This window comes from Tinamus guttatus, unplaced genomic scaffold (assembly GCF_059628265.1).
Source record: "Tinamus guttatus ecotype Peru unplaced genomic scaffold, ASM5962826v1 Tinamus_guttatus_pri_ptg000085l, whole genome shotgun sequence".
Lineage (NCBI taxonomy): Eukaryota > Metazoa > Chordata > Aves > Tinamiformes > Tinamidae > Tinamus > Tinamus guttatus.
The window spans coordinates 2,075,795-2,101,465 of NW_028288619.1; the positions used below are offsets into that span (position 1 = coordinate 2,075,795).

Here is a 25,671-nt window from a genome sequence, read left to right on the forward strand (position 1 = left end):
CCATCTCTTATGACTTGCCCTTCCTAGGTTTGTTTGAAATACTGTAAGCTTGGAAAGCTACTTTCGAGTCCACACAAATAAAAGATATGTAAAATATAAATTTTTCAGGGCTTACATCCAGAGGAGCGTGGAGAGAGAAGAGGTCTTGTGTGGCCTTTGAACGGTTTAGTGGAATAGTTAATACCTGCTGTAAGATTTGGGAAGAGAGGAGAGGGTTTTCAAACTTCCTCCCTTACAGCGATACAAACGGTAGGGAGAGGACAGTAGTCCTGTGTTCAGTTGTACAAGGTGTGTAAGAATAACACACACACCCCCTTGTTCACTTTCTGATTAGTGCGATTTACAGAGCTCTGTGGCTTGAGGAGCAGTGGAAATGGAGCAATGAGATGAGACTGCCGTTTGCCAGCATGATTGCCCAAGGAGAGGAAATGTGCATTGTAATATTTTGCTGTTCGCATGATGAAGAACACCTAGTCTGAGTACTACAACAAATTATGAAGAAGCAGGAATTTGCTGAGATAAAAATACAAATTCCTGGAAAAAGACACTGATTCATCTTACCCCAAGTATTCTTCTCATTAGTTGTTTTGAAGGAATATGTAATGCTTTGCAGCCACTTATAAAGGCAAAAAAACCCAGTTTTTAAACAGCGGATTGAATTTAGGAAGAGAATTAGCAGGAACAGTAAGTGTAGAAGAAATTGTAGCCCATGCAACTAAACTGAACTCTTTCATACTTGAAGATGTGTTTTTATGGGAAACAGTTGTCACAATGTTGAAAGTGTAATTTAAATTGATACTATTTTAGATCTGTCATTCTGTAGCCTCTTTTCCTCTCAGTTAGATTGTTAAAGTATATAGTAGTTTCTCACAGTTTTCATGCTTTCTGTAATTACTGTGCTCTTTTCTTCTTAGGAGGATATTGTGTGTGTCGAATACTCTGAAAAACAAGGGTTTAAAAATTTTGGAGCTTAATGTGCAGCTGTAGAGTCTGCCTCCATTAAAAAAGCACTGCTATGTGACACTAAGAAAGTTCCATAACTATGAATTTTAGAAGTTGGTAGATACCTTTTTTTATAATGTTGCAAGATTTTGCAAAGCTTGTATAAAGGCAAACATCAGTGGGTTTATTTGTATAAAGATACCTTAAAAAACTGTTCACTGCTTAATTTTTGAGGACCTGTGATGTAAGCAGGAAAAACGAAGAGCAAAAATTCAGTGATGGAAGAGAATAAATGCAGTGTATGGCAAGAGGATGCTGAGAGTTTGACCTGTCACAGTTTTGGTTGGCTAACTGTTACGTTTCACTCTTAGGTTTACTATTTCCGACAAGGTCATGAGGCCTATGTTGTGATGGCTAAGAAGAACAAAATATATAGCATTAACCCCAAGAAACAACCATGGCATAAAATGGAATTGCGGGTATGACTATTTTGCTTTCTGTTTGGAGTCTTGATATAAAGTTTGGAAACTAACTGAAAGAATTCTTGATATCAATGTTGTTAATATATTTATATTTTAAGATATGAAAAGTTAACTGACAGTCCAAGGAATTCAGAGTTTATGCTGTTTTCTGTGATCTGATGAGCAAATATTACTATTATGCTGTATTTGATTATTACTGTGGTTGTACCTCAGCAAAATCTTTTAAAAATATGTCATATTGGAGGACCGTTTCTTTTTTGAGAGAGCGAACTTCAGATGCTTGGTTTTGGCATGGCCTGATAGAAACCTAGCATTTTTAGTACATTCATACTTTAGTGTTCAGAGAGTCAGCTTGAGCAGCTCTACATAACATTTTGTTTATTTCAGGAGCAAGAGCTGATGAAAATAGTTGGTATTAAGTATGAAGTGGGTTTGCCAACTCTCTGCTGTCTTAAACTAGCTTTTCTTGACCCAGACACGGGTAAACTGACTGGAGGATCGTTCACCATGAAGTAAGAGAAGCACCATTCAAAGCACTATTTATATTCAAAATGAGATTGTGGTGGTGGTGGTGGTGAGGTTTTTTATTTTTATTTTATTTAAAGATATCATTAATGATATGTCTTGAGCTTTTACTTTTGAAGTGTTTAGATCAAGTGTATTAAATTGTTAATAATATAATTATTAAATTTCTGTATCCTTTTCTTTATGCTTTTACTATTTTACCACTTAATTGTCATCTTCTGTTGTAATTAGGTACCACGATATGCCTGATGTTATAGATTTTCTAGTCCTGAGACAGCAGTTTGATGATGCAAAACATAGGCGGTGGAATATAGGTATGTGATGAGGGTTTTTTGTTTTGTATTTTTTTTCTAAATCTATTTATCTGTTTTCATGCTAACTTTTTAATAAAGTAGGTTGTGTTAAATTAATTTGAAATACCAGACCGGAATTGGAGAAAAAGTTCTATGCTTTTAGATACAGGGTCCCACTTTTCCTTTGAAGTTGCAAGCAACCAAAGTGTTTATGGTGATCTGTAAAAGAAATTGAGTACAAAGAAAAGGTTACCTGTTTGCAGGGAGGAATTAAGAATGTATATGTTGTTAAAATATGGTGTTTCCTGGCAGCTGGTTTATTGTATTCTGTATATAGCTTGTCTCTCTAGTTTAAAAGGCCTTTTATGACCAGATCACTGCTAGAAAAAAATGTCTTTAATTACTTCAGTCCTGTTCATTTGTGGAAATACAGCAACATTTTTTCAACCATTTGAAATTTATGAGTCTAAAGACTTTGCATAAAGATTATGCCCTTGCCATCTCTTTTTGCTCATTTAAATTCCTTTCTCAGCTCCATATGGCATAGCATCCTTGACATGTGTATAATTCTAATTCAGAACAGCTCAATAGGGGCATGTTGTTGATTTGTTCTCTTTGCCTGTGCGTGGTTCTTCCAAAGCGGTGGGTACTAGAGAATGTGCATTGCAGCTGTGTCCTGCAGTCAGCTCTTTCTCCTGGACATCTTTGGATGGGAGAGGAAATTTTAACAAGGAAATCTTAGTAGGGGAAGCGAAAACTTCATATAACAAAATTGTTCTCTAGTTGTCTTGTCATATATTCTCATTTCTAAGAACAACCTTAGATGGGTTTTTAAACAGAAAAGATTAAGCAAGTGTTATTGACTCTTCACAGTTCAGGATAGTTGGTCGCTGTTCCCCTAATGCTGAAATCTGTGTTCAGTACCATGTTTATAAACATGTTGGTAATTTTAAGTCTTCTCTAGTATCTTGCTATTTTCAGTGAAGCGATGTGCTCTGCAAATTAAGCATCAACAACCTTCCATTTTAAGCCGGATCTCAATGTTAAATGTGCTTTGTAAACTTGCAGTGAATACTTCAAGGCTCAGTTTCTGCAGTTCTTCCATTCAGCGGCTCTGATTCACGTCTAACTAAGCTTAGGTTTTTATTATTATTATTATTATTAACACTTCAAACAAAACATCATGCAGAACAACAGGGAACTTCAGTGCAACAGTGTGTTGGTATATCTAATGATGTTGCCAGTTGTTCCTAAACAGACATACCTTTCAACAAGTAGTCTGCTTTCTTAGTTTTTATCTGCTATTTCCTATTGAAGGGTTTTCCTCTCCTGAGTTCACTGGAGTTAAGTAAACTAAAAAGGTGGCTCAGATGGGTATTAAAAGCTCTTTTGTATTATTGCTTATCAGATGGTTTGCTGGGAAAGATGGATTGATCCACCTTGATTCTCCTTTAAGGATCATTTTAGTTTAAAGATCTGTTGAGAGACAAGCTTGGTCAGCATCTGCTAGGATCTCACCGAGCCCTGCTGATCTTCTTGCTGTTTATGGATCTGCCATGGTCTCCCCTGCCTGCCACCTGTGTCCACGGTTGCCCCCACCATCGGTGCAGCGGTGGGAAGGGGCCCTGCTGTTCCCCACGTACGAAGGGCCCAGCCTGAGCCCGGGCATGCAGGAGCCTAGCAGTGCCACCCTTGTGGTTCTTGGCACTAGCAGGGCATAGAGAGCAGCTCCTTCCCAGGCTGGTAAGCACACTTTCAGAAACTTAGAAGCGTGGAAAGAATCAGAACTGCGTGGGAGAGTGAGGAGAGCCAGAGCCTTTTATGCAGCCCTCACGCAAACGCTACCAGTGGCCAGGGGCACTGCGGCCTGTGTAGGGGCTGGGCGCGCAGCCCCACTGCTGGGGCTGTGAGCAGGGTGAGACCGTCCCCCGTGTGAAAGCACGGGACGTGCTGCAGTAGGGATGGCACAAAGTGTTGTTAACGCCAGACTTGCTCTTGCAGCAAACTTCTGAAGTGCTGCCATGTCGCTGACACTTGGGCTGTTTCAGTAGTGTGCGCTTATGTTCTTAAGCGAGTCGTAGGCTGTTTTATCCCAGAGTGGAACACAATGTGGAAATGTTCCTTGGAAATAGAACATCCTTTCTCTTTGGAAGTATATACTGTACTGTGAATGAAATTGTTCCTGTATGTGTCGAATTGGTTCAATATGAAATCCTCAGATTCCTTCTGATCTACCCAGGTCTTCTGAACTGTTATCATAGCTCTTCAGCAATCATCTTTTCATCTGATCATCTTTTCAAATCATCTGGTTGCTAGTTTGTCTTCTCAGGACTCCCGTTGCTGTCTTTTTCATTATTCTGTGATTTCTGCCACTTAGTCTACAAACCAGTGGTTTTATAGCTGTTATTTGTACTGGTCACTGGTAATGAAATAATTTGGCCTACATTTTTGTAGGTTATTAAAGCATTGAGCTTTTAAACTTGTCCAGTCTTGTCCTGTATGGTTTTGGCTTTCATCATAGTGTATTGATAGCAATCCTTGGTTACGTTTTTTTGCGGTATGTTTTTTGTATTTGTGTTTTTAAGAAACACTTTTGCTAAACTCTCATATATTTATAAAAAGATCATAGAGTTCTTTGGTATTAAAATATATCTATATATTAACATAAATGAATGCTTTTAGAAAGAAATATACTTCTGAAATTTGAGAAGTGATATTACCTTATTTCTACTGAGATTCTCATTGCATGTATTTGTTGTATTATTACATGTGGTTTCACAAGAGTACTGGTACTTGGGCTAAAACCTATTCCACTAAGATTGCTGAATGTCTGTTCCTTATATAGCAGCCACTGTAGGTTCAACATGTATTTCATCAAGCTAACATCTTGATCTTTGGTCACTAGATCACTAGGGAATGCCATGCTAGGAGTCTTTTTCTTAACAGCTCTTAGAAGTGGCTCATTCCTATGAAATAAAAAAAAATTCAACTGTTACTTACTTTATCTGCTTTTTAGATATTTCCTGTACTTTTGTTCTGTTTCATTCAGCACTATTAATGAAAGCCAGAAGTCCAGAAAATAAAGTTTTCTCCCTTCGTGTGGATATATAGAAATAGGATAAACATTGCAGCAGTTGAGAAAGTGTGCATATATTCCTCAAATTGCATTAAAAGAAAGCGCAGTTCTTGAAATGTCAAATTTAAATTACCTTTATTCTTGGATCGAATGAACTGAACATTTGTTCCTGAATTCTGTGGTGTGTGCTATGGAAGATGTTAGAATGGATGACAGTTTTATTTTAGCATGTTATATTGTTTTTCTTTCTAATGTGTTTCTCAGCTTTTTTTTTTCTCAGTTTTGTGGATGTTTTTATGAAACTGTTTCATGTTATAGTAAATGATTGCTAACCTTTTAAAAGAGATTAAATAAATCTATTTTATATTAGTCATATCACCTGTGTAGCAAAGGAAATGAACCTTTGAGTTAAATTAAGGAGCTGCTTATACAAGGAAATAAAAAAAAAAACTTTTCAGACCCAAGAGGAGGAGCTCTGTAGCATATAGAAGTATTCCCTATGCAGAAATGTCACAGAATGCAGTTAATTGAAGGAAGCCTGTAATATTTAATACAAGTAGATTTTAGTTTTAAAGGAGTTACAGCATTGAAATATCTTAACTTTATCTGTGTTTAAGAAGTAAATTTATATAAATTGGTTATATAGATATGTTCAAATCATTAATTACTTATATATTAATAACTGTTTTGTTATGATTTTAAAGCAGCCTCCAGAAATAATTTACTAATATTGTTAAAAAAGATGTGATTATAAGCCATATATGCCCAGTGGTGCAAGTTTGGTTCTGTTCTCAAGATCAATCCAGAGGTGTCTAAAAGCTGGTGTTCTTGAGACGAATGAGGTGCCTTGTGTTGTTGAAATGGTTTTGTGTTTCTACCTAGGTGATCGTTTCCGGTCAGTGATAGATGATGCCTGGTGGTTTGGAACAATTGAAAGCCAGGAACCTCTTCAGCCCGATTATCCTGATAGCTTGTTCCAGTGCTACAATGTCTGGTTAGAAAACTTCTCTTCAATCTTTTGTTTTCATTACATATTCCATTTGACAAACTGATTGAAGTAAGATGCTTTCATTAAATTGAGTCATGCATCTCACTATGCTAGTTTATTATAAAACTTTATCGTATATAGAAATGTTATTATTACAATCATTAACTAATTACGTTGTTTGAGCATTATTAGTAGGTAAATTGTAATGTGGTTATTTTCAAGCTGGGACAATGGGGATACTGAGAAGATGAGTCCTTGGGACATGGAGCTGATACCAAGTAACGGTATGAAACATAATCATTTAATTCGCCTTAAGAAAGTGTCTAAAAAAGGGGGAAAATTGTGTCAACAAAATAGTTGTAAATCTGCTGGGCCGGAAGGGGTAAAGGGGAGGAACCCACAAATCATTTGTTCCTGAAGATAGTAATTACATAAGGGTACATGTAAATGAATTGCCATCTTTCCTTGAAAAAAAAAAAGTATATGTCCTTTTTTTTCTTTTTTTTTTTTTTTTTTTTTTTTTGCATATAAGCATGGCTATATGTTGGAAATAGCCAGAAATACAAGCAAAGATATAACAGGGGGTCTTTTTATGCAGTTAGAAACTGGGACTTGAAAGGGAACCCGTGCCTCACATAAGCCTGGGGGCAGCTGGGTGCTCTGAGAGCTGTCAGGAAGCCAGCAGATGTTCCGTGCATTGAAGGTGCAACGTGCATCTGTGGGTGCTCTGGTAATAGTATCATGGTAATAGATTTGCTCCCGGCGTGGTCCAGAGCAAATTTTTGAGCAGAACAAGAGCTATGGATTTCTTTTGTTTAGTAGAATGATATTATGTATCTCAGTATTAATTTTGGTTGTTTGAATAGGTGTGTATATATTACACAAGATTACACAAGATGCTTTATTTAGTTTTCATGTTTCATTTTAGCCGTATTTCCAGAAGAATTGGGAACAAGTGTTCCTTTAACAGACGATGAACGTAGAACGCTGCTCTACAAACCTCTGGATGGAGAGTGGGGTTCCAGGACCCGAGATGAAGAGTGCGACAGAATTATTGCAGGGATAAACCAGCTTATGACTCTAGGTAAATACCGTTTAATACTGGAAACATCCTCATACTAAATTTTGTAGACTGTGCTGATGTATATTTTCAAATTTGCATAAATCAGTAACTGCTTAGGCTGTAGAAAATATATTTTTGTCTCTTGATTAGCTAAAACAAAATTTTTGCAGTGTGTATTTTTTTAAAAAAAAAATTATAGTGCAAGTACGTTTAAAACCTAAATTTTCTCCTATTTTCAAAGATAACTACTTTTTGAGAGATAATGTGACATATCCAAGACACTTTATTTATTTATTTATTTATCATGCTATAAACAAGCGCTTGATTTTTGAGTACCAGAATCACTTAGAGTTAAAATTATCAGTCTTATAATGAGCAAAACATTAGCTATATGACAAGCAGAAAGAAGACTGCTAGGTACTTACCTACAGAATGGACACCCATATGTAGATGTTTCTTTTATTAGCCTTTTTAATTTCCTTTTTTCCACTTTTCCCCCATCCACTAACATCTGAAAAGCAGAAGAGACACTTATTAAAAGCAAAACATTGAGGATAAAGTAATTGCTAAACTTGTGAAAAATCTCTTTCTGTTAATATGTTGTAGAGCAATTACTCTTTACAGCCAACTTTTGAAAAAATAATTGTCAAGCGTATAACGAAGCAGAGACATGTACATGATCAAACAGGGGGAACATCAGGAGGAGATGTGTTAGGCAGGACGGAGGCAGGATCACAGAGCTGTGCTGAGCTCTGTGCTGAGAGTACCCTTGAACAGCAGCGTTAGTCATGTGGGTAATGGTGGTCAGGAGCTACAGCAATTGTCAGAGATTTTTTTTGATTTTTTTTATTTTAACTGAATCTGAAGTGCATAATGAAAGGTAAAACACTTAAGATTCAAAAACAAATCCCCCAAACTCATAATCTTGAAATATTTCTAATACCTAAATAACTTGCATTATGATTTCTTTGGTGACAGGCTGCATAAGAAATATTTTTTTTGCTTCTGAAAGACAGTATCTGTAACACTGTATTAATCCAAATTTCAGAAATATAAAAAAAAGTGTAAGATTTTAATTGTATTCAATATGTATACCACCTAGCAGTAATGGTTTTGTATTTTGCAATATGTCAAATGACATACTGTTTAGCTTGGGATTTAACTATAATATATATGGTTCATATGTGTACAGAGTACCAGTTGCTAGAGCATGCCTAAGAGTAAGTAAACAGTTTTTAACAGAAGAACAGTCTGTTTAGCAACAACATATCTTCTGTTTTTAAAGGCTTTAGAGAGACTTCAAAGTTTTAAAGCTGCGTTTGTATTCCTGTATTTTCTTTTGAGGTATAGGGTGTTGGAATGATGTGCCTGAGCACATGTGATGCTCCTAACCATAGGAGGAGAAAAGGGAATTCTGTAGGTGTACAGACTAAGATTACTCTAGGGATTCATCGACTTGAGAAGGCAGCTTTGTTTTTTGGTGGGGCCAGGAGGTTATGGTTTGGTTTTATTTTGTGTTTGTTTTGTGTTTTTTTATTTCGCATCTTACTGAGACTGAAATGAGGCTGTAGCTTTATGATAAGAATTTAATTAATTGCTTTTTTTGAGCTTGGGAGAGTAGCAATATAAAATCAAGTAAAATTAGTCCATCTCATTGCTAACCTTATTGAGCTTCATATCTTAATTTTGTTGGGTAATTGCTGTGTATTTTGAACATGAAGAAATACCATGTTGTGTGGGTGAGGGGATGTTAAGACTGCAATAGGGAATGGTTTTGTATATGTAACTGCATTTCCTTTCTGTGTAGATATTGCGTCTGCATTTGTTGCACCTGTGGATCTTCAGGCTTACCCGATGTATTGCACTGTGGTGGCCTATCCCACGGATCTCAGTACCATTAAGCAAAGACTGGAAAGCAGATTTTACAGGTTAGATCAAGTCTCAGTTACTACTGGGAAACACTGTCAACTGTGTTTTCGATAGCTGTTGTCTTGTAATTCCTGACTAGGAGATGGGTTCGGGTGTTCTCTTTCAAGGATTTGTCTCACCTATCCTTCATGGAGGTTTTTATTTTATAAAACGTTAAAAGGGATTGCAAATCTCTTCTGCAAAATGCATTTTATAACAACACAATATGCAAGTTTCTGCTCATACAATTGAACTAGCTCTGTGTGAGATTGAAATTGCGGAAGCAGAGATTAGGTCTTTAAAGTGATTTTAGTCAAAAGAATTAAGTTTCCATTTAATTATTTTTTTAAAATTTAATAAGAGAAACCTGAGATGTCAATCCTTACTTACCTTCTGTAGTTTAAAATCTTGCATTGTTGATTTCAGTAAGCACACAGAAAACTCACTAAGATTTTAGAATGTCAAGACCAATAATTTATGTTATTTGATTGGATAGTAACAAGAAATAGCTGTTGATTGGAACTGTAACTTTGGAATTGTTTTCCAAAGTTGTAATTGCAAGCAATACTTTTTCGTAGTAGTAGTAAATGTAATCCAAGTTGGAGCATATTCATTTAAAATTCTTGTTTTCTTTGGATTCTTGAAAAATGTATTATTTAAAACTGTTCTCCCTCTACTATTTGCATTGGGCACATATGGATAGCGTGCTGCTTTGGGTGAAATTTGAAAGTTAATTTGTGGTGCTTTTTCTCTAATAATATGCAAAGGTAGTACCCCAAAACAAAATTGCTTATGCAATTTCAAAAAACCTTATCTGTTACACAGTATAAGGCCTTAGTGCATGTGTATTGTTCCATGTTAGTTCTATAATATGCAAATAATTCAGGTCTTACTTTCATACTGTACCTCGTGGGAATCACAAATGGCAAAGAATTTTTTAATCATTTTGTTTTATTTATTTGATCAAAAGTGTGTAAGCAGTTGGTAATTAGCATACCTTCTTTACTAAACCATTTTTTACTGGTTTGTAATATTGCCAAAGCCTGGTAGGTAGTAGGAGCGTTGTATTCTGCCATATATTCTGTTTTCCAGTAAAAACTTTTTTTACTTTCTGCAGGAGAGATTATTCATACTGCCTGTGATGTCCTGGGTAGCTTTTCGTGAGGCTTACCTTGGATCATATTCTTCTTTATGAAAAAGGAAATTTTAGCATATCTGAATGTAAATAACAAAATGAGCAAATAAAAAATGTCCTTCCATCCCCATCATTTCTTCATGTTTTAGACCACAATGTTTGACCCACAAGTGCAATTAAATTGCATCTAAGTGCTTATGGTACATTAAACATGTTAAATGATTCCCCACTTCACTCTGCCCTTTTGAAAACAAACTCTGCAGAGTTTTCCTTCTTTTGTTGCATTTTGCTAGTATAGAAGTGGAAGATTATGTATATATTTGTAGCTTCTGTGGGGTTTGTGATTTTTCTAAGGAAATAATGTCATTATTGCATCTTTGTAGATCACTTTAAAATCTTTTTTTTTCACCTGTTTTTATTTGAATATGCCACTTTTTCATAACTGTTGTTGTTATTCTGTAGATAGGTCATTAAATCAGAGCTATGTAAAGGGTGGTGGTGAACTCCGATCATTGTCCAGCTGTTAGAAAAAAATGTGTAATTTTAGTACTTTTTAGGACTATTTTTCTGTCCTCAGCTGTGACTTAAGAGTTGATTTATGCTGAGTTATGCATATCATAAAGGGATAATAAACGCTAAAGATTGCCAGCTGAATTTTTCTGAGGAGCACAAGCCGTACATTTTTAAAGGCATTTGCATGTTTACCACAGGATGTGCACGAGAGCAGGAGCCTGAGGACGCTGCCTGCTGCTCCTCGCGTTATCTGGGAGTTTGTTTTTTTCCGATTTAGTGATGAATGGGGCAGTGCATTAGAGGAATCCTGTAAGGATTTTCCTCCACGCCATACACACCACTACAAACGTACCCTGCTTGATGCTGTTTTCGTCCTCTCTCCTGTCCTTTGGTGCCCAGGCGGCTCTCGTCGTTGATGTGGGAGGTGCGATACATAGAACACAACACGCGCACCTTCAACGAGCCCGGCAGCCCCATCGTCAAATCGGCCAAGTTTGTCACGGATCTGCTGCTGCACTTCATCAAGTGAGTTACTTGGGACTTCTCATGGCCCCCCTGTTTCTTACCCAAGTATTTAGCTTTTTGAAAACTGAATTTTACAACAGGGTAGTTCAAGAAATGGACAAAGTTTGTGCTGACAAAAGAAGAGCACGTAAATATGCAAAATACAATAAAATTTGTATAGAAGTTGATACAATACAGGCTAAAAATAAAAGAATTTAATAATGAAAAAAATAAGGTGGATTTTGCAGTTTTAAAATGAAATTTTAACAAAGGCTGCCAAATAGGTTTGTTTTTTCAATGAGCATAAAGACTGTGAAGAAATCATTTAAAGCAGAAATGAACCAACCAGAAGAACATATATTGTGGTGGATTGATATAGAATGTTTTTTTACTTTCATTGATAGAAGTGCGTCTGAATATTTTTTTTGCAATGATATGTACGCTCGTAGGTGCTTTAAGTCTAATTTTAACTTTTAATATTGCATATATTAATATTATTATGATAATTGAATTCTAAAGTCTTTATAACTGTTACAACCTGATTGGAAATGGTATTTGACATGCAGAATGAAAAATCAGGAGTCTTTGTAGTTGATTTAAAAAAAAAAAGGGGGGGAGAGGGGCAAAAATATTGCGATGCTTTTATAATTTTTATAAAAATTCTACTGAATTCTTACAGAAAACCTTTTTGTTTAAAAAACTCCCGTTTCACCAACAGAGAAAGGCTGTCATGGGAAAGCAGGTCTCAGTTTACAAGTAATTTTTTTCATGTAGAACAATTAAAGGGCTCTTGTCTTTCAGTGGGTTTTATGTCTTTGTTAAGAGAGAGATGAGGTTGGTGAGAAATGTCAGAGCTCTCGCACCCAGTGACATCCCCAGACCGGAGCTCCTGAGGGCTTGCAGAGTGTCTCCACTGTTTGGATTTTCTTGGGCACAGTGAAAAATGTGACATTTTTCATACTGAGATTAACATGTTGAAAGAGTTACTCGGTGTAACATGGGGTATTGTTTCTTTTGAGTTTTTATGTTTGCTTATAAAACATAGGTACTACATTTTTTTCTGATAACTAAAACCACACATACTTATTTGAAAATAAGATTGTTACTCCTTACATAAATCTTATTTTTCACGTGTGCATTTCGATTCTGATATTAGCTGGAAGGTGAAATACTGGAGAGTATTTAGAAATGCTTCAGCCACTGCAAGTTTAGTGCAGCACATCTTTAGTAGTAGGTGCACATTTAAAGAGCTTCCTTATTTCTAATTTTATTCTCTAACATCTTTGCTCCTCAGTGGCTGTTCTTAGTTAATTAATGAGCTCATGGTTTTTCAGACTGTGCGTTTCTAACTGATGATGTTGAATTAGTGCAACAGATGTATATTATTCAATAATGACCTATTACCACTTTAGCTTGTGCCTGTTAATATGCTAATTTAACCAGTGAACGGTGATGCAGACAAAGCAAGAATTTCCAGAGATTTTTAGGGATCTAACTTTACTAAAAAGCACTGCAGGCTGATTCTGTGGTTCTAGTGAGATTGAAATACCTGAATACCTCTCAAAGGGTTAGTCTGTAAGTTATTTAAGCCCTTTAAAAAACAAAAATCCTAATTGTTTTGTTTATTACTCCTTCTCCTCCTTTACCATCGTATTTACATTAACATGTATTATGGGTACGTAATAGTTGCTTACTGTTTTTTTATTTTTTAATTTTTAATTTGTTTTTGTGGGGGGTGACTTTACGTAGTAGTAGCTGCTACATAGTAAAACATCCTTTGGGGTTTCTTTTTTGTTTACTATTGCAGGGTTTGTAGAAGTTTGACGTGTTACACAAGAATCAAAATTAGATGTATGTTTTCCTGAATTAGGTCTATAAACAATGGCAGTGGTCATAGTCCTTTGGAAAACAGTATTTATTTGTCTAACTTCTTATATGTGAATATTACATTACAGTGGTTCCTGTAATGGTGTAGTGGTCTTAAAGCAAGAGCCCAACAGTCTTTTATGTGATAAGTTTTGGATTTTTCTAATGCTGATAAGAGCCATAGTTTAGTTTTAAAACCTTGACACTGTTATGTGGCCTGTATCTTAGGAAGCTCAGAAAATATATTGCAGCTTTTTTATCAAAATCAGCTTTTCTTACTGCTAACATTCCTTTTAATGTTCTTGTGGCATTGATCAGTTTATTTGGGAATGACTTGATAAATATTTTCCCTTTCCTAGTCAAAATATAGTTGGTGTTACGGAGCGAGATGAAGAATCGATGTTAATGTGTGTCGTTGTTCCGCAGAGACCAGAGTTGCTACGATATAATCCCGTTATACAACGCAATGAAGAAGAAGGTGCTGTCCGACTCGGATGAGGTGAGTGCTTGTGTCTTGGACATGGGCATTGCTGCACTGCAGAAATGGGACTGATGTCGCTGTCCTGCTTGATATCCAAGTGCTGAGTTCAGTTAGTGTAAGGGAGTAGGGAGTCATTTTCATCAGCAATTTCTTCTTGTCAGCCGGGAAACTGGTAAAAATCCATCTTCCTCCCCTGTAGAGCAGCGAGTTCCAGAGCTTTACTGGAGAAGTTATGGGGGTTCTGTAGACTTCTGAGAGGTTTTCAAAACTGACAGTCATATGAAATGCTTTCCAAAGCACAGGGATGTAATGGCAAAGACTCAACTATAAGTGAAGTTTAAAAGGGCTCGGCTTCTCATATGTGTTTATATTTCTTTTAACCTTTTTATGCGACTCATTATCTTGCTCAAAGGAAGAAGAGAAAGATACAAATGTGCCAGGGACTTCTACTAGAAAAAGAAAGGTAAGATCATGTGTTTTTTTTCATTTTGCTTGTTTAATGATTTTTACCTCTGCAAACAATTTGAAATGTGTTTGTAAAGAAAGGGTTTAAAACTGAAAATGTTTTATTATCATACGGTTTCAGCTTTTGGGAAGTGCTGAACTTCCAGTGACTGAAGTACTGTTCCAATGGACTGTGGAATGTAAAAAGAATTCTATCTGTGCTGTGGCACATTTATTCAGAATTTATATCCTGCAGTGTACGTTTTTCTTTCCGTTTTGTCAAAATAGCTGGGTTTATTTTATATACAGCAGACAATATTGTCATTTCAGGATCATCAGCCGAAGCGGCGGCTGCGCAACAGAGCTCAGTCATACGACATTCAGTCATGGAAGAAGCAGTGCCAGGAGCTGCTAAATCTCATTTTTCAGTGTGAAGACTCTGAACCATTTCGACAACCAGTGGACCTCCTTGAATATCCAGTGAGTGTTTTAGAATAGCAAGGTAGATTTAGAATAGAAGGATTAATCTTCGTTTCATTTTTGCTAATTCTGACTGTTTTTCCAACTCTGCCAATTGAAACTTCAAGCAGCTCTATTACCAGCAATTTTGTTATCAGTTGGCTTGGCTGTCACCTGCTAATATAGTTTATCATTGTCTTTTTTAAAGTAATTTCACAATAAACTGTTCATACCTGCTCTCTTTAAATACCTGAATTGCAAAATATTTTATGTTGAGGGATGTCTTAGTTCTTAAGTAAATTAAAACTTGTGTAACGAAGATGCACTTTTTGTGTGGAAAGCAGGTGCTGCAGTTGCAAATACGATATTTGATTGTTGCTTGTGACAAATAATGTCATGGCACTTTTATTTTGTCCTCCATTTAAGAAAGAGAAAATAAACTATTGTAACAGTTGTCTGGGCTGCTGGAGAAAAATTACTTCTTTTTTGTTTCTCATAAGTCTCAGTTCACAGAAAAAAATGTAGTGAAATATTAACTGAAGTAAATTTTTTTTTTTTTTTTTTCCAAATTTCACTTTCTACCTGGGTGATTTCAGTGCAATTCAGGTAGCCATGCAAGGCCAGTTGTAATTATAGAGCATTTTAACACAGAAGTCTTTTTGCCTCGGGTGTCTTTCACAGTGCTAGTTTTACTTTCAATAGCAAAGCAAAGTTTCCCTGTGCTTTTCTTCCCAGTGTATTTCAAGTTTTTATTCAAGATATCATTCTGAGGTGATTAACTGAGAGGTAAATCACTGCCTGAAAATAAATGCTTTTGAGGGAAGTTGCTTTTGTCTGTCTTGCCACCTCTTTAGGTACTGGGCATCATAATGCTTGATGTAACCTAAAGGAAAAGCCAGCTGCAAGCTGCCCTGTGTGTTTCTGGTGCTACAGTGAGCGGTGGGAAGCACCTTGTTACCCTCAGGCCCCAAGCCCTCTGCTTCCCAGGGCTCACAAATCTTTTTCTCATTCAGAGGCACTGACTCACACATGCAGGTGCCATTAGTTCTGATGGATTAAGTTAACCTTTTGTTAAATGCATCTTTGAGCTTTTTGTCATATGGATGTCTCTCTGTTTCCTCAGTAATCTAGGGGAAAAAACGCTCCATCATTGATTTGAAGAGCCTTAAATAGCTCTAACTTGAAGGCTGTTAAAGCCAGCAGACTTCCCATTTGTTTCAGTATTGCTTTGCTAAACTGCTAGGTCTCCATTTGGGAAAGCACTCAGGTTTCAGCAGAGATGCACAAAGACTAGCATCAAGTTCAAAAGACTATTCACACTTACTTTTTTTTAAGATACTATATTTTAGGCTTAGTATTAAGTTTGAGTTGTTAAACCATCCAGAGAGCTTTTCATTGCATTTTTATATTCCACTTTATCTTCATTGTGGTATGTCAGTAGTTCAGCAACCAGAAAACTGAGTCATGTATTCCGGTAAATCTGTTTACAAAGTTGATTAGATCTTATATGGCTTAGCATTTAAACTAGCACCTGTTAAGTTTGTCTACCAGGAATTCAAGTATGTAGGACTAAAAGAAGCAAATTGTTTTTAGTTATCCTATTGAAGAGGTCCTGTTTGAAGAGGATAGTATGGTTTTAAATCAACATTTATAAACGTATTTTAATAAAAAAGATACATTGTCACTTGGAAAAAAAATGTAATAGGCTGCTTTGCTATTTTGCAACAGGATTATAGAGATATTATTGACACGCCAATGGATTTTGCTACTGTTAGAGAAACGTTGGAAGCTGGCAACTATGAGTCACCAATGGAATTATGTAAAGATGTGCGACTTATTTTCAGCAATTCCAAAGCCTACACGCCAAGTAAAAGGTCAAGGGTAAGATTTCATTTTCGTGATTTCTGTTTGTAAGAAAACTTAACTGAAAAATACAAGACAGAACAACAGAAATACTCTAATTGATTGCTTTGAAAACAAGTTTCATTATTTCTGGTGTTCAAATAGGAATGTTTTTGATTAAATAAAATAGCTTTATCCAATAAAGAAAGAAAAAGAATGTATGGTGCTTAAATGTCTGAAGTGTTGATGCTCTCCAAGTGTAGTTTGAAAATAAGCCTGAAAGTGGATCTAGAGGCAGAACTGCATTGAAGGGTTGCTCTGTGAGAATGTGATTGTATGAACAGTAGTAACATCTCACTGATGTCTCTGAGAAGAGACCAAAACACAAAACTCAAATCCCAACTCCTCCACTTCTGAAGTTGTACAAAACCAAAATAACAAAGTTTGTGTAAGGTAGAATTAGGAGTGGATAGAAAAATTCTCTGCTGTTCATTGATTCATAAGATTGTAACAAAGTACTTAGGGTAACTGAGAAACAGAGCTGCTTATACAGAATATGAGCGTGTAAAGCTGCTGCTGTTGAGCTGGTGCTGAAGGGCCTTGCTGCTCCCATTTCCTATTAAATTGAAGGTTGCAGAGCCCAGTGGAAGTGGAAGCTGCAAATGTGCCTTCTTTTTGTAATCAAGGGTACTGTGTCACAGGGAAGATCTTTTTTCTGAGACTGTGGTTTAGGTATTAGACAAAAATTCAGATGTTCGACAAAAATTCACCCCGCTATTGAAGTTCGTCTCTTCTAAATGGCAGATGGGTCATCAGAACTTTACAACGCAGGGACATATTCCTCAGTAGAGCAACTTAGCAAGGGAGACTGGTCAGCGCTTGGAGTGCCTAGGACTCAGCGTCCTGTCCTTTGGCCAGCATCAGAGGGCAGGACTTTGGGGATAATTTTGATTCCATGTATGGTGTATGGATGTAACTTAACACAAAAGAAAATGGGGTATTTTGACCATAGGTTTGCCAAAATAAATTTCTTTAAGGGTCTGTACTTGTGGTTCTGCTGAAGCTAAAGGGAATGCATTCTGGAAAGGCCGTTGGACAGTGCTGGGGCAGGGATGGCTTTTCAGGTCTTTCCTTTCTCCTGCTTGTGGATCACAGTCACAGTGCCCGTTCCAAGCCACGAAACTGGGCAGTGCCAGCCTATGCCTGGAGTGGTGGAAGTTCATGGAGATAGGCTTGAAATTTACTTAGAGCTATTCCATGTTAATATATTTTTCTAGTTATGCGTAATGATCAAGGAGTGTAATGATGGTTTGGGAGAGTGTAGAACTTGCTTATTTACTGGCTTTTCTTTTTATAGATCTACAGCATGAGCTTGCGCCTTTCTGCCTTCTTTGAGGAGCATATAAGTTCTATTTTGTCAGATTATAAATCTGCCCTACGTTTTCATAAAAGAAACACAATAAAGAAACGAAGGAAGAAAAGAAGTAGAAGCAGCTCCGTTTCGAGTAGTGTTGCATCCAGGTACATTCATTTCTTTACAGTGCTCATGAAACACTCTGCAAGTTTGACATGCCTAAATATTAGATAAGTATTAGAACTTGGTGTTTTTTCTTCCTTCTTCTTTTTTTTTTTTTTTTTTTTAATACTTCCTTTACTATTCCCTATATTGCAGAATGATAGATTTGACATGCAAGTCCCTATGACCCTATGATGTGGAAGATTTTTAAACTTTAACTAGAGCTATCCTAGTGTAAGTGCTTAAAATTCGAGTAACTGCTAAACATGTGCAATAAAACAGCATCGTTAGGATAGCGGTAGCATCATGTCTTGTCATATAACTATAGCATTTGCTGAGATCCTTTGCTGGAGATCCGCTTTTCAGGGGCTTACAACTACCTGAATTTCCACAATAAATGTCACATTTTTAACATATTTCATGCAGAAATGATCAATTTACTCCCTCAAGCCTAGATATGAGAATTTAATTTTATTTATTCCTATAAAATAAAAAGTGGTCGTGGAGTTTACATGCCGCTATTCATTTTGCAGCCCTGAGAGGAAGAGAAGATTAATAAAACCTCAGCCAAAGGCAGATAGTTCTGCCCCCTCTTCATCTTCTGCACCTGTGAGAGCAGCACTGAGACATGTTCCAGCCCAGATGAATGGAAAAGCAGCTGAAGCTTCGTCTCTTGTGCGGACTAGAAGCAACAGGGCAATAACAGACGTGGCTGTTCCGGAGCAACCATCTACTTCTGCAGGGGGAAAGCCTGTGGCAATAAAGCCTTTAATTGCAAAGCCCAATACTGCTGCTGGGTCGGGCAAGTCTGGTGAGTTAAGGACGACAAAGAGCACTGTGAACATTTTTAAGCACAATTCTTGCTTTCTGGCCATCTAACTTGTCTCAGTTAAGAGTGGTCCTAAGTGCTTAAGCTGTAGGAAGTTAGGAATCCTCTTAAGGAGACAAACTGCAAAATTTTGCTATGCTATTTTACTCATGAAACCTTTTCCCTTCCAGATCTCTGATTCAGATTCTTTTATAGAAGAGCTTGAGTGACTTCTGTTTTAGCCAGAAAAGATTGAAAGTGGTGTAATCTCCTTAAAAATGGATTGCTGAAGTTTTCTCTCTCTTTTTTTTTTTTTTTTTTTTTTTTTGTCTTTTTAGTACTAGAGAATTCAACCAAACATTCCAAGAACCAGAATATTTTACCAATTCCTACTCAATCTGATTATGGTCATAACACTAGGAATAACACCACAAAAGAAAATCCTGAAAAAGAGAAGCAAATCAAGCGCAAAGTAAAATCATCCACTGTTATTCAACAAGGTAAGGATTTGTTATAACATTTTATCCTCCAGGTAGTGACGTAGTGGGTGTAGTTGCAGCTTAGTCTTGATGATTTTAGGGTGAGGAAATTAGTGTGTATTAAGATGTAATGAATAAGAAGATCTAATTAACAGTTTCTTGTTAGACAATTTGCATGGTTTTGACTCTTAAAACCATTTTCGTGCTTTAATCATACCAGTTTTGGCATGCTAACATATCATAACTTAATATGGATTATTACAAGTGTAATGTTTTCAGTTTATTATAAGTACGCAAGTGATGAATTCTAAGATCCCAGAGCAGACTTTCAAAGGGTCATGCTGTTAACTCTGCAGACTTTTCCCTGTGGTATTCATCCAGCTTATTTGGGTTAGTAACACTGTCTCTACAACCAGGAGTATGAAGATCAGAGCATCTCTGTGATTTGGGTCCTTCTTTATTTCTCTGTAGCAAGTGGCAAAGCTTTAGAGTGGGTGGATGGCCCTAGTTTCATGTAATCTTCTCACTAAGATTACTTGCTCTTCTGACATGGGGTTAGGTTCAAAATCAAGGCTGCTGTGGAGACACACCTCCAAGCTACAGAGACTTTATTGCTTATCAAGCAGCTATGATACGAGCATAGTTGCTAGATCTGTACTACTATGATACTGTATGTTGAGGGGAAAAATGGGTATTTTAGGGTACAGCGTTGTTAGATATAAACAGTGTGTTAAAATTCTGCCCTGGTACTGGGCAGGGTATTGCATCCTATTGCACTCCTGAAGAAACAACTGAATGTGCATATAAAAAGCCCTAGCTACTTCTCAAGAAAGAGCAGATCTGGTTTGTAGGTGAAAAATGATAAGTGTAAGTAAGTTTTCAGTTCTCAAGAGAAGCAGGAGAAAATTTAGAGGTAAAGGTCTCCTCAAGTGATCTGGTGTGAAATTTTAAAAATACAGATTTTTGTGGACAAATACCTTCCAGGATTCCTCATGATTCCTCACAAAGCTATCATTTATTTGGAATGGGAAGCACAAATAGAGGGGTTACATAATATGTCATGTCAAAGTGCTGCATCCCACAGTACTTGCCAAAGTTTTATTTGTGGTTCATCTTTGGGTCTTGGCTTTTGACAATCTGGCAATCACTGTTTATCTGTTATAATGCCTTTTGCTAACAGTGTTTTATTAAGCCAGTGTGAAAATGAGTGTAGGTGCAGATGTGTTCTGTGACACTTGCTCTCCTTTCCCCATGGCAGAGTGCAAGAACAGCGCTTTGGCGTCGGGCAGCGTGCAGGTGAACGGGCACGGAGCGCCACCTGCAAAACCACCAGCTAAACGGGGTCCCGGGCGGAAACCGAAGGTGGAGACCAACTCTAATAACAGTAGCTGCGAAGTGGTGCACAAGAAGAGAGGCAGAAAACCAAAAAAGCTGCAAGTTGTTGAGCAGAAGGTTGTAGAGCAGAATACGATCCAGACCACGAGGAATCCCCCGGAAGAAGCGTCTGCCTCCACTGCGTGCAATTCTCTTTCTGAAAATAATATGAAGGAAGACTTGTTACAAAAAAAAGGCCGTGGGGGTAGGAAGCCCAAAAGAAAGATGAAGACGCATCAGCCAGGCTCGGACCTTGTAGCTCCTGCAAACGTTAAAATGCAAACGAGAAGCAGGAGGAAAAAGATAGATGAGCCTATGGAGGAGGGGTCTGAAGAGCTTAAAGATTCTGAGCCTCACATGAGAACTAGAAACCAGGGTAGGAGGACAGCCTTTTACAATGAAGATGACTCTGAGGAAGAGCAAAGGCAGCTATTGTTTGAAGACACCTCTTTAACTTTTGGAACATCTAGTCGAGGCAGAGTCCGAAAGTTGACTGAAAAAGCAAAGGCGAATTTAATTGGGTGGTAATTTGTACCGAGGGTTTTACTCCAGAATGCTTTGAAGCAGGTACAGTTAAGGAACGAGCAGAACGCAGACTTCTGCTTCCCTGCTGCTATTATCGGTTAGAAGAATGTGTTCTGATTTGGGGAGAAAAATCTAGCAAAAAATAAACTGAAAGAACATTCTTTGAAAGAAATATATATTTTAAACTTTTGCTATTTATTGCCCTCCAAATAGGTTATGCATTTCAACAGTCATTTTGTTCATAGTTGAGAATAATCGAAGCAATTTCTGACTGACTTACAGAATTGAGAATTACTCTGCTCTTGAGTAGTGCATATTGTCTCTACATAATTAAAAAAAAAAAAAAAAAGATGATAGAACTGTTAATGCCACAAACTGAGAACAGAAGTCTATTTTTGACCAAGCAAGGTACAGTTTTACTGATTGTAAAGTCAAGTCTCCAGGAAGGCAGATTTTGGCAAAAAGTGGCAGTAAATTCATTTACATTTCTATCAAATACAATTGCAAAAATACCAAACTTTGCTAATCTGAAAATGTTTAATTTCAATAATGATGGAACATTCGACTGCAAAAGAAGCCTAGCACAGGCTGTTGGTTTATCCAAGTTCTGCCAAACATAGCAAAAATGTAATCTCAATTTATATATATATCCACATTGGAAAAAGTTTGACTAATGTCTAATTTTTCAGACCTTGATTCTTGTATCAATCACTAAATCTCTGTTTATTGTGCCAAAGACTGAGAATCAGTGCAGTGGAAAACCCTTTTTTTTTTTTCCTTCCTTTCTTTTTGAGTGTCAGTACAGCATACAGTTTGCAGTGATCAAAGCTGTGTATCGTTTTAAATTGTAAGTTAACATTGTTCTGAAATGTATCCTTCTTGGTACTTACGGTAGAAAATAATGCACTGGTGGGGTCCTTTGACAGAGATGCTTTGGGCAAAATGTATAATTGGTTAAAGGATTCGAGGAAATTACAGGACAGGTATGGAATTACCATGTTTACTTTCTGGTCCGTATAGATCGTTGTTTCTACAACTTTAGACATGCTTAAAAGGCTAAAAAAATGACCTACAAAGAATATTGTGTATGTATATATTACTATATACATAAACACAGAAAATATTACCCAGGTATAAATTCTTTTTTCAGGATTTTTTAGATAGCACTAGAATTGAAAATAAATTTTAAAATGTCATACTTTCTAGTTTAATTTTAAGGGGAAGATTGGTTATTTTCAATTATTAAGGTTAAAAAGGCCAAATCACTTTTTATGCAATCATGTTTTATACAGTGGTCTCATTGCACATTGTGTTTTTCTGCACTTTTTATGGTATATCACGCTGACATTAGTCAATATACACCCTAAAGAAAAGATTCCATTTAATGATTGTGCCTTGTATTCTATTATTTCTTGCATCCTTAGTAAAATTAAGTTGTCTATTGTAAATGATAACTATATGACTTAGGGGAATGTATTACTATATGTACTGCTCTGGAAAAGAAAAGCAGTTATTTATTTGTTTATGGTACATTTAGTTATTTTATACCTTTTCAAACAAACTTTAATACCATTTTCTATCACTTAAAACTTATTGTCCAATTTTAAGGAAAAAATACAGAAGTAGTAGTATTTTCTGAGATCTGGTATGGTACAAAAATGTAACCAAAATTTTCAGATTTTATCTTGTTTTGGAACTTTGGATAGTGTGAAAGAATTCTTGTGTGACCCTAACTTAGGTGGAAAAATAAACCTGACGTGAAAGCGCAGCTCTGCACACCCTCACTTTATAAGGATTCTTCTTTTGCAACAACGTCGGCAACATCTGGAAGGAGAGGCCTGCAGAATTAAGACCATAAATTTGCACAGATTCTGTTTGCTTATTTGGGGCCAAATTCTCCACTCTTTATTTTCTGTTACAAAAAAAAAAAAAAAAAAGAAGAAAGAAAAAACTTAAATGTTTGAGCAAAGAATGTTGGTGTTTGGCACAGAGAGGAGTAGAAATAAGCTAATTTGGATGGCAAATTGGTATCCACCATACTTAGTTTAATATAGTTCATTACCCATTTTGTTACAAAAATTGAGTAAAGTGTTTTCCAGATCCTCACTGAATTGCTTTGGTTATGACTTTGGGGAGCAGGGTTTGTGTTTCATTTGTATATTTATTTTTTCTAGAATGCATTTCCTTATTTTTCAATTAAAATGGAGTCATAAACATATAGTAAGATGGAAAGCGATGGTTGTACAGTTACGAGACAGCTTCACATTTCAAGCCTAGTTAATTCAACCGTTTAATTTTTTGAAATCTCACTGATGAAGGCAATCATTTGAAAATGTGTAATTTCCTGATGTTATCTGCATTGTAATATATGAAATAGATTATATCTAAAATTCAATTTCTGTATTTACTCCATTTGTAATAATGTTTTATATGGCATGTTTATGTATATATTTATATACCGAAAATACTTGTATGTAAATTTTGGAGCCTAAAATAATATGCATTCCCTTAGCAGTAGGTAGAAAATTACACATCTTAATTTTACGAGAAGGCCTTACCTGCGGAACAAGGGTACTGCTTCCCTCCCAATAATATTGGTGACTTTAGCCCGTTACTTTTTAAATTCGTCCTAGGCACATTGCTGTTTTTCCTTTAAAGTGAATTGTGCATAATTTGGGTCTTTTTTTTTTTTTTTCAGAAGCAACACTAAAAATTTGAGTAGAAGTTAATACCAGATTTATTTAAAAAATATATTTTTATAATTTAGCTTCCCTAGGTTGCAAACGTTTTATTTATGAGACTTCAGTCACCGTCAGACTGTGTGCATTTTGGTTGGGAAAAATACATTATTTGCCATTGCGAAATACTGTATCGACACGGAAAAAGAGCTTTTGATTCTGACTTTTTTAAGTTTTTAAATGTGAGCAATAAACTCCTCATGTTTTGAAATAATTCAAGAACTATAGTTCCATGCCTGTCGCAGGCAGCGACCCGGCCGCAGGAAACGGAGCACGCGGATGGCGATGGCTGGCGGGCGGGGCGGCCGCTGACCGTTGTGTCCGTTAGACTCGTTGTGGCGCGGTCGGGAGGCCGCTGGCTGCTGCGCGGGGGCGGCCGCTGCCCCTGTGCCTGCGCCAGCAGCTCCGCTCGCTCTGCTTCCCTTTTGCCCTGTGATCCGGGAGCTGAACTGAAATTTTGCCACTCTATTTATTGTTCATGATTGTCCGTTTGGAACTAGAGTCCGTTGTCACTGTGCACTGCTCCAGTGATGCCACCTTCCCGAGAAATGTCTTCCTCCAGTGATGAGGCTGCTGTGATAAATATTTGCCTATGTTTATTTGTACAGTGTCCGGTTTGTACATGTGTGACCAGGTTGTTGTTAGACTTGTAAGATTGAGTTGATTGAGTTAAATATTACTATGGCTTAATATTTGTAAAACTGTTAATTGATAAAGGACCCTGATGCAGCACGTAGGATATATTAGTATCTATAAAAAAATAAATTGTAGTGTAGAGACAACTTATTCACTGTATTGCTATACAAATATTTTTCAAGTACCAATTTTGATTCTGTACGAGGCTTTCGCCTTACCCCCCAAAAAAGAAGGCATACAACACAAAAAATAGTCCGTCCATTCGGTAACTTCAACTTGTCACAATTTTTACACGACATTGTCAAATCTCCTGCTCATGTTTGCTGGATCAAGAACTACAAGTCAGTGCTTCAGTGGGTAATTCGGATTTGGATGCATAATAAGTGCTTGACTGTTCACATAAAAGCAGTAGGCCGAGCTGAATGGGGCCCTTTTGCCCCATACATACATACGTGTTATATTGAGGCTGGGAGTTTATAATCTCAGTTTCATCAACATTCAAATTTAATTTGAAGTACTTGAATCTTGGTAATTTTAACTGTTGCTGGTCAGTCAAGGTTCAGCCATTATCACAAGAACTGCTTTTTGTCCAGAGTCCTCACCTTATCCCAAGGTAGTAGGTAGTTTTACCAAAAAAAATATATATATATCTATGTATATATTTTTAAGTTTTTGGTTTTTTTTTAACTTAATTGAATGCTTAAGAATTTAATTACAACTCTAAAAGTGCTGTGAAACAGAAGGGCATTAAAATCTCACCTGGAAACAGCAAAATCTCATTTTCTGTTTACTACCTAATGAAGACAAATTACTGGTATAAAATTACTATATATTTTGTCTCTTTTTTCCCTGAAGTTCTTGTACCAGGATTGGTTTCCAAGGGGACCTAGATATTCAACAGATAAAAGGGCTGTTTATTTTCTGCTGTAAATTATTGTAGATAAAGGCCTGTTTATGTGCAGAAGAAAGTGTATTAAATTTCACAAGATTGGCCAAGCCGGATGACACATTTGTGGTAACCAGCCTCGTCCCGGCAGCTCCCGCAGTTGCAGCTGCCGGGGGAGCCAGGAACAC

The 25,671-nt window shown here is 36.7% G+C and overlaps 1 protein-coding gene and 1 long non-coding RNA gene across 2 annotated transcripts in view; one reads left to right on the forward strand and one right to left on the reverse strand.

Annotated features, from left to right (window-relative positions):
• The window catches only part of PHIP (PHIP subunit of CUL4-Ring ligase complex), a 94,828-nt gene extending 71,837 nt beyond the window's left edge, over positions 1 to 22,991 (forward strand). Inside the window, exons 25-40 of the mRNA XM_088520297.1 lie at positions 1,314 to 1,421; positions 1,812 to 1,936; positions 2,181 to 2,263; positions 6,201 to 6,312; positions 6,529 to 6,590; positions 7,235 to 7,390; positions 9,177 to 9,297; positions 11,325 to 11,450; positions 13,722 to 13,794; positions 14,189 to 14,239; positions 14,551 to 14,700; positions 16,408 to 16,560; positions 17,879 to 18,042; positions 18,571 to 18,848; positions 19,184 to 19,345; positions 20,583 to 22,991. Coding sequence (XP_088376423.1) covers positions 1,314 to 1,421; positions 1,812 to 1,936; positions 2,181 to 2,263; positions 6,201 to 6,312; positions 6,529 to 6,590; positions 7,235 to 7,390; positions 9,177 to 9,297; positions 11,325 to 11,450; positions 13,722 to 13,794; positions 14,189 to 14,239; positions 14,551 to 14,700; positions 16,408 to 16,560; positions 17,879 to 18,042; positions 18,571 to 18,848; positions 19,184 to 19,345; positions 20,583 to 21,226 — 2,568 coding nt within the window. The 3' untranslated portion in view covers positions 21,227 to 22,991. The remainder of the gene's footprint in view (positions 1 to 1,313; positions 1,422 to 1,811; positions 1,937 to 2,180; positions 2,264 to 6,200; positions 6,313 to 6,528; positions 6,591 to 7,234; positions 7,391 to 9,176; positions 9,298 to 11,324; positions 11,451 to 13,721; positions 13,795 to 14,188; positions 14,240 to 14,550; positions 14,701 to 16,407; positions 16,561 to 17,878; positions 18,043 to 18,570; positions 18,849 to 19,183; positions 19,346 to 20,582) is intronic.
• The window catches only part of LOC148595589 (uncharacterized), a 569,244-nt gene that overhangs the window by 299,949 nt on the left and 243,624 nt on the right, over positions 1 to 25,671 (reverse strand). The gene's annotated exons all lie outside the window — the stretch shown is intronic.